The sequence below is a fragment of the Pipra filicauda genome, unplaced genomic scaffold, assembly GCF_003945595.2.
Source record: "Pipra filicauda isolate LSUMZ 115617 unplaced genomic scaffold, ASM394559v2 scaffold377_size797966_pilon, whole genome shotgun sequence".
Taxonomy (NCBI): Eukaryota; Metazoa; Chordata; class Aves; order Passeriformes; family Pipridae; genus Pipra; species Pipra filicauda.
Window position 1 is genome coordinate 573186 of NW_024104506.1, and position 8777 is coordinate 581962.

Consider the following 8777-nt stretch of genomic DNA (forward strand, 5'->3'; position numbering starts at 1 on the left):
GCGGGGCGGAGCTTCCTCACAGGGCGGGGGCGGGGCCTCTGCCGTTGGCTAGAGTGACAAGGGGGCGTGGTCTCAGGCGGGGCGGGGCCTCCACAGTGAAATCACTGTGAAATGGGCGTGGTCTCGACGCAGGGGGCGTGGCCGTCGCCGTGGACTCGTAGTTATGGGGCGTGGGCTCGGGGGCGTGGTCTGCACGGTGGGATATCAGTTATGGGGCGTGACGTCACTCTCGCGTAGGTCTGGGCGGTGGCGGGGGCGTGGCCTCGTTAGGCGGAGCTCGGCGTCCTCTGCGCCGAGGGGCGTGGTCTCCTTGTGGGGGCGTGGCCGCGGGGCGGTGGGTGATAGAGGGACGCGCCGGTCCCGGACACGCGGACACGGCGGCAGGTGGCACTGCCGGATGTGACAGGGTGTGACTCTAGGGGGACGGTGGCGTGTGCGCGTGGCGCCGGGACACCCCCCTGCCTGCGCTGCTGCCACTCACGTGGGTGTCACCTGCGGGCCACCGCACACCCGCACACCCGGCTCACACCTATCCACCCATCACACACTTGTGTCGCACCCCCGGCTCACACCTATCCACCCATCACACACTTGTGTCGCACCCCCAGCTCACACCCACACACCCATCACACACCTGGGTCACACCCCGGCTCACACCGACCACTGCATTCCCAGCTCACGCCACCCGTCCCCCCCCCAGCTCACACCCCTCTCACACCCCCAGCACCCACCCATTGCACATCTGACTCCCGTGCACCCCTTGCACCCCCAGCTCCACTCACCCATTGCACCCCCAGCCCACACATCGCTCCCACCCTGCTTCCACCCACCTGTTTTCACACACAGCACCCACCATTGCACCCCCAGCACCCACCCCACATCACTCCCCCAGCTCAACCCCACGTGGCCCACTTCCAGCTCCCACCACCCATCACACCCCTTGCACGCCCAGCTGACCCCCCAGTCACCCCCCGGCTCACCCCCACCTCTCACATACCTGGCTCCCCCCTATCTCACGCCGCACTGAGCAGCCTGGCACTGAAAACTCCTCCTCCTTTTGGGGACCCCCCAAATTCCAAAGCCCCCTCAGATCCCCATGTGGGAGTGACACATGGGCCCCTTGAGTAGAAGAGACACTCTCTCCCCTCCCACGGGTGGAAATCCTCCCTGGAGCATGACAATGTCCCCTCTCCCACCCCCCATCTCCCATTGGATCACCATCACAGTGTCTGGATGGGGAGGGAAATGCCATGAGCATTATGTTCCCCTATGGAGCAATTCCCAATGCTTTGTCCAGCTATATCCAAGCCCTAATTCTCCCCTTCGGAGAGGCCTCACAGCCTAATTAATAGATGCTGATAAATAGATCCCAGGACCCTTGAAACAAGCCCATAAATCCTGCAGGAGTCCTGTGTTTGGCCAAGAGTGATCTTTGGAGCTCCTGACATGGAGCTCCAACCCCGTACCTCTGCCTGGCAGTGCTTCCCTTTGGGATGCCGTTAGGGCAGGATGGAATAAACCCTCAGGAACACATTCTGCTGCATCCCAAAACTGCTCCAGAGCATCACCAGCACTGGGGTTTATCTGTCAGCTCCTGGCTGTGGGAAGAGTCAGAAAGGCACCTCCACCAGTGAGGATGATCCCAATGTCTAAGGCTTGAGAGATGGAGAGTCATGGAGGTGGTGCCGGGATGCATCACTCCAGGCTCATCCTGAAATTCCCCAGGCACAGCAATTCCCTGCATCTCTTCAGTGGTGCCAGCTGGTCTGCTGGGCTCTTCCAAATATGGGATATGCCCCCAAATGGGTCACAAGAGTTTAATAGCAACAGTAGCAACATTTTTAATTAAAACCCAGTCACAGAAGACCCTCAGCTACAACAAGAACCACTTTTGGGGTGAGGAAGATGATGTTTGAGGTCAGAGATAAGTCGGGGTTTTGGGACTCTGGCTACCCCTCCCAGCCAGGGTGGGCACACATGGCTGGGTCCAGCCCCGCTTCTGCCCCTGCTGAACAGAGGGTACACTTGGAAACCCCTCTGGGAATCACAGAATCAGGGAATGAATTGGGTTGGAAGGGACCTTAAAGCTCATCTCATTCCACCCCCTGCCATGGGCAGGGACACCTCCCACTAGCCCAGGTTGCTCCAAGCCCCGTCCAACCTGGCCTTGGACACTTCCAGGGATGGGGCAGCCACAGCTTCTCTGGGCAAGCTGTGCCAGGGCCTGCCCACCGTGGGAAAGGGGGTTCAGGGACAGCACGTGCCACATTGTGGGGGAACCTGCAGGCACAGACCTGGTTGTGTCCCCCAGGAGGGGATGAGGGAAAAGCAGCCTTTGCTCCTCTCCCTCTGCCTTCCACACTTTTTCCCAACCCCTTCTCCAACCAACATCAACTCAAGGTGAAAAATCCCTCGGTAAGGAGGTTTAGAGGCAGATCCACGGAATCAGATCCTGCTCCACCATCACTCTGATGCAGACCAGGAGCTGAGGTGTCCTGTTTCCTCTGCCCCTTCCCTCCCCAACCTTTCACACAGGTACCAATTTTGGAGACGGGAATGACTTTGTGACACAAATTCCTGTTGGTTCCACGGATTTCAGAGCTTCACTCCCAGATGTCAGAGTGGCTGTGCTTGGAGGCGGGCTGTATGTCACGGCTGGTGCTGCAGATAGTTGGCCAGGACTGTGGGGATTTCCAGCTCTCTGAGGGTGGACAGGTGGACAGGCTGCTTCAGGATTCGCCTCATGGCCAGTCGGGACTGGGACAGCAGGGACTTGGGATGAGCTGTGTGAGGAGACAGGAATAACAAGATGGTCACCTCCAAGACCCTGCTCCCTTCCAACCCAGCAAAAGGACATGGACAGATCAAAAATAGACGGGGTTGGACTAGATGGTCTTTAAGGTCCCTTCCAACCCAAGGCATTCCATGATTCTAGGAAAACCAAAGGTCTCTTGTGTTTGGGGACACAGACCCAGACACAAGCTTTGCAGCACAAGTTCCACAGGAGCTGGGCATGGAGAGGAAACCTTCCATCCCAAGGCATTCCATGATTCTAGGAAAACCACAGGTCTCTTGTGTTTGGGGACACAGACCCAGACACAAGCTTTGCAGCACGAGTTCCACAGGAGCTGGGCATGGAGAGGAAACCTTCCATCCTCATATGGAAATAAGTGCATTTTTCCTTGACACAGGTAGTATAGGAGAGCCCAAGTTGAGCAGCAGAGAGGAGAGGAATGGTGAAAAGCAGCCTTTAATCCAACAATGGAGTGGAAATACCAGGCTGTGGGAATCATAGAATCACGGAATGGCTTGAGCTGGAAGAGACCTTAAAGCCCATCTTGCACATATTCCACTAGACCAGGTTGCTCCAAACCCTGTCCAGCTCAGCCTTGAACACTTCCAGGGATGGGGCAGTAGTCAAGTGATGCTGCAAAGGGAGCTGAGGCTTAAGGAAAGCCTGGGTAAAGCAAAAGATAAAGGGAAGAGGAATCAGCAGCAGCTTAAACAAGCAAACCTAGTGCCTATTTCCAGCCCTGGGCCCACCCCCAGGTTACCTCTGGCCTGCAGCAGCAGCTCCAGCCCCTCGCTGCGTGGTGCCGGCCCATCCACGGGCACGTTGGGCAGGTACACGTTGGCTCCAAAGTCAATGAGCAGCTTGATGAACTTGCTATGGCAGCCGTGCCTCAGGCACGTCTCCAGCAGGGTCTTGGGCTCCTTGATCTGGGCGATCACCCCCTGATCCGTGCAGTTGTAGTCAGGGTCGGCCCCGTGGAGGAGCAGCAGTCTGAAGCACTCCAGGTGCCTGTAGGTGGCCGCCAGGTACAGGGGTCCAGAACAGGACACTGAGTTGGCCGCCCACTGGGGCAGCCTGGCCTGGACGTTGGGCTCTGCTCCGTGCTCCAGGAGCTGCCGCAGGATGTCCTCGTTGCCGTCCCTGGCCGCGAGGAGCAGCGGGGAGCAGTTGTTGTAGATGCTGCCTGTGGGACTGGCCCCGGCATCCAGCAGGGCCTCCACGCACTCGCGGTGGCCATTGCTGACGGCCACGAACAGCGGGGTCTGGGCCTTCACGTCCAGGCCGTCCACCTCGGCCCCGTGGGCCAGCAGCACCCGCAGGCTCCGCACGCAGCCCCGCGTGGCCGCCAGGCGCAGGGGGGTGCTGGGGACCCCCCAGCCGCTCCGGCGGTTGATGAGCCTCTTGTACCTGTCCTGGGACAGGAGGCGATGCAGCGTTTCACAGTCATCCTCAGACACTGCCCGGCTCAGCTCCTCGCTCTCCCCATCGTCCTCCTGCTCGTCATCCCTGGGCTGGAGCATGGAGAACATTTTGTTGATGTCCATCAGGCTCATTTTCGGGGGTCTGTCGCCCATGTGCTGCTTTCATGGTAAAGGATAAAGGCAAAGATCTACAGGATGACAAAAGCAGGTGAGAACCAGCCCCTGACACCAACGCCAGCTTTTTAGCATTATTTTTAATGTACAATATGGGGAAGATTTAAAACAAAAATGGACAAAGAGCATTGGGTTCTGGTGCTGCTGATGGGCAGCACTGCCCTGCCACCACGTGAGGAAATCCTGTGGGTGAAGGGCTGAGGCAACAACAGAGGGCAAAGGTGTAGCAGGTACGTGGGTCATGTTCCCTTAAAATCATGGAATGGTCTGGGTCAGAAGGGACCTCAAAGACCATCCAGTTTCATGGGCAGGGACACCTTCCACTAGCCCAGGCTGATCCAACCTGGCCTTGGACACTTCCAGGGATGGGGCAGCCACAGCTTCTCTGGGTAACCTGTGCCAGGGCCTCCCCACCCTCACGGGGAAGAATTCCTTCCCAATATCCCATCTAACCCTGCCCTCTGGAAGTGGGAAGCCATTCCCCCTTGTTCTGTCCCCCCATCCCTTGTCCCAAGTCCCTCTCCAGCTCTTCTGAAGCCCCTTTAGGCCCTGGAAGGGGCTCTCAGGTCTCCCTGGAGCCTTCTCTTCTCCAGGTGAACCCCCCCCAGCTCTCCCAACCTGGCTCCATCAGCCCTGAGGGGGTAAAGGGTAAGAGATTCCTCATGGGATACTCAACCTGGAGCTCAGGAAGACTCTGGGTGCCACATGATCTGGTAAGGCCCCTGCACCCACTGCTGGGCAAAGCCTCCCATTTCCCAAACTCTCAGCAATCCCCATCCAGTTCTCCCTGGGAGAAAAGAGCATGTTGGAAAAGAGTGGGAAACAATTCTGCTTCGTTCCTGGGACTCTCACCAGCACCTGCAATTCCAAGTGTTTCAGGAAACCCGGATGAAAAGCTGGCAGTGTTGGAAGGTTTTTACCCCCTGCCAGTTTTTACAGGACTTGGGTTTCAAAATAGAGGATGAGGTGAATGTGAAGGGAGTTGGTTTGATTAGGGATCAAACACCTTTCAGCTTCTCCCTTCCCAAAACGATGACAGCATTAGAATTCCACAATTTTCCTCTCTCCTCCTTCAGCCCAAGGAACATAGCTGGGTCTGGGATGTTTGTAGTGAGGGGTTTGGGGTGGTGGGAGGAAGGGGGGATGCTGAGCTGATCATACTGAGCAGAGACTGAACCCCCCCCTCCACGACTGCCGGGCTCTGGGTGCAGGACGTGGCCTCAGTGCAGCAAGAGACAGGAATGTGATGTCCCAGTTGGAAATGGGATGGGCAGAGGAATTTCTCGGCAGCCCTGTGGCATCTCGTGTTTCCGCGGCAGAGGCAGAGCTCGGTCTCTGCTCCGCCCTCGGAGGAGCCAAAGAGCTGCACCTCGAGCAATTAACCTCGATCTGCAAACGACGGGGCAGCCACCGGGGGGCCCGTCCCAAATCCGCCTCCGAGCTCCCAGTGACCCTCTGCCAGGCCATGGCACAGCTGGGGGAAGTGGGACAAATCTGATGGCTCTGAGCGACAGCAAAGCTCTGCTGGGCTTCCACACGTCCCAGTTTATACAGAAATATATGGAATTGTAGCATTGTTGTTATTCATTAGACACGCTGATAATGAGCTCTGGAGCTTTGGGATCACCCCATACACATGGCTAATTGGGTTTGGGGGGGTTATTGCAAATTTGGTTCAAAAAGAAAGTTATATTACAAGTTATATTTCCAAGGGGAACAGTGTGGAAAAGTAAAAGAGCAGCTGTAACATTTCCTGAACACACAAACAGGATCTCCAAAGGAAGGTTACTTGGACAGTGAAAGTACTTGTGTGAGGAGCTCACAGAGGCTCTTCAACCAGAAGAGCCCAAACCAGAGTTCATGGAATTCCAGAATGGTTTGAGTTGGAAGGAACCTTAAAGCTCATCCCATCTGCCCCCTGCCATGGGCAGGGACACCTCCCACTAGCCCAGGTTGCTCCAAGCCCCGTCCAACCTGGCCTTAGACACTTCCAGAGATGGGGCAGCCACAGCTTCTCTGGGCAACCTGTGCCAGGGCCTTCCCACCCTCAGAGAAAGTTGTCATGTCCTGAGCTGGAAGAAGCTGTCCAGGCACCCACAGACCCCCCCAAAAAGAGGCTGCGACAGAGAACCCACTTGTACAGCTGGTTCTCAGGTACCTCCCACCTCCCACCGCCGGGGGGGTCCTGGAGCTGCTGCCTTACCTGGGGAAGGGGGGATGCTCACAGCACCTGAGGCCTTGGGGGTCCCATGAAGAGTCCTCCTGTGGATTAAACCCAAAACCAGGAGCAGAAGAGAGGGGACCTTGCCGGGGATGGCCACTTGCTCTGTGTGACCAGAGCAGGCTCAGAGCTCACAGCTGAAATGCCACGGCAGGACAGGGCCAGGGCCTGGGGCTAATTTTAGCCCCTCAGGGGTTTTATCTTACCACTTCCATTCTTGGAAAGTTCCCTCTGGGTAAATATAGTGAGGGCAGCGAGGTGGGGGGAGGCTAGGACAGGTGCTGGGGGCTGCCTGACCCATCTGAGCAGACACAAAGCATCTGCTTCACTGTTTCCTCAAAGGAATCACAGGGAACTGGGCGGTTTGGGGTCCCTTGCCAGGGCTGCCAGTCACCCAAATTCCCTCTTAAACCCTCTCCTAACCACCTTCTCCCCTTTCACAGCAACAAAAATGGCCATTTGCATCATCCAGAATTGCTTATTAAACACTAGAAGAACAAAAGCCATCGAAGACAGTCCAGATTTCCCTCCTGAGGTGCTCCTACTTCTTCTCCCCTGGATGCACCTGCCAGAAGGAACCACGGCCATGGCTTTGTAAAATTAAGCAGCAGAGAGGAAGGCAGGAAACTTTACAGGGCAAACAAAAGGAGCAGAGAACAGCACTGGGGCTCTTATCAAAAGCTGTCAGCTGGGAAGTGTAATTGTATTTTATCCAGTTCCCTTGAAGCCTTCTCCCAAGCCCTCGGCAGTGGAGCAGGAACAGCCTGGCAGTTTGAGGCAGAGTTATCAGTGGCACAAGATAACAAGAGGGGAACCAAACTGTCCAGCAGAAAAATCTCCACTGCTGCAAGAAGTGAAATCAGGGGGCTCTGCAAAATGTATGATGTCCCCATGTCACCACCACCTGGTTTGTGGGCCCTGCTGAAGAGCAGGGAAATGCTCAGTATTGATTGCGTTTAGACTTTTGGCTTCCTCATACTTTCACTCTCCAAATTCAGCCAAAAATAGGTTATTACTTCAACAAGGTCAGTTTCCCCAACGGAATTGTGGAGTATTATGTGGATAAACATGGGAGCAGGAGTGGAGAGTTCAAGGTTTACTGAGTGTCAAGAAGCTGCGACCACAACAGGGAGGCTGCAGTGAGAAAAGCCAAGCCTGGCTGGAAACCCACAAAACACAGAAATCAAAGCAGCCATTAAAAAGACAGTGTTATAAAGGGAAAAAAAAAAGGGAGTGCAGACAACAGAGTGAATACACGTTAGAAAATGTGAAACGTAGGAAACTTGGAGATGAAAGGAAAACCCTTGAAAGGGAAATTAATGATAAACTGCTTATTATTTTGTTGTTGTTGCTGCTCTTTAGTTGTTACCCAAGAAAGATCTTAGAAACAAGAGCAGCTCTTTGGTAAAGGAGCAGATTAAACCAAATACTAATGAGGAAGCACTTGCTGAGAAACCTCCTCAACTGGAATCACACACAGACATGCTCCTGGTGCTCCCTGTGCTGCTGCAGGAATGTGTTCCACGCATCCCACATGGATATTTACATCAGCAGAGCCAGATAAACCCTGATGGGAGCCCAGTGAGAGGTGACTGATAAGCCTGACCCATTTTGGAGAAGCTTCCCAGTGCTTCAAACTCCAGGGAAGGCCAAGGAGTCAGGAAAACCCTTTACCTCTAGGAGCTCCTGGCACGAGCAGCTGTCCTGAGCCAGAAGCTGACCTGGCCTGGGCTCCAGCAAAGCAACTCTTTATCAGCTCTTCCTTCACTGGGGAAGAATTAGAAGGCAGAAGTGTACTTAATCCCAGTCAATAAGGTTTTTTGGGAAGGTAAATCCTGTCCGGAGTTGCTTCCATTAAAGAGATTATAGTTATTAAGGCAGCTGAGGAGAGCTAATGAGCTTTTGGATTTAAGGCTGCTAAGCATCCTGATTTAAAAGTTTGGAGTTAAACAGTGCCAAATAAATGATTTTGCAGGGATTAAGGATTTACTAACAGTCCTCAAGGTCAGAAACGCAGCTACTGAGTGGGGCTACTTTGAGCTGGGAGTCGCTGCCAGACCGCAGTGAAGCCTTTGAGCTTGGGAGTTTCCCTCCATGCCGATCACATTCCAGCACTTATCCCTGTGGATTCTGTTGGCCATCTTCTCTCTGCCCAGCCGGGAGGTGG

At 55.1% G+C, this 8777-nt stretch overlaps 1 protein-coding gene across 2 annotated transcripts; it reads right to left on the reverse strand.

Moving 5' to 3' along the window:
* Window positions 1–2157: 2157 nt before the first annotated feature.
* Window positions 2158–8775, reverse strand: ASB12 (ankyrin repeat and SOCS box containing 12). 2 transcript variants are annotated; one of them, XM_027738813.2, is made up of 4 exons: window positions 8285–8775; window positions 5066–5176; window positions 3555–4403; window positions 2158–2783 (listed from the first exon to the last, which is right to left on the reverse strand). In XM_027738813.2, the coding sequence occupies exons 3-4, from the start codon at window positions 4366–4368 to the stop codon at window positions 2650–2652; spliced, it is 948 nt and encodes a 315-aa protein (XP_027594614.1). In that variant the 5' UTR covers window positions 4369–4403; window positions 5066–5176; window positions 8285–8775; the 3' UTR covers window positions 2158–2649. The 2 variants fall into 2 exon arrangements, with proteins under 2 accessions (XP_027594614.1, XP_027594615.1); XM_027738814.2 differs by lacking the exon at window positions 5066–5176.
* Between the last annotated feature and the right edge of the window lie 2 nt (window positions 8776–8777).

Bases quoted from the DNA above. Each gene is read 5' to 3' on its own strand.
- ASB12 (XM_027738814.2), bottom strand. From the start codon at position 4,368: ATGGGCGACAGACCCCCGAAAATGAGCCTGATGGACATCAACAAAATG. The intron at 2,784-3,554 runs GTAACCTGGGGG...CTCCTCACACAG, and splicing joins GCTGCTGCTGCAGGCCAGAG to CTCATCCCAAGTCCCTGCTG.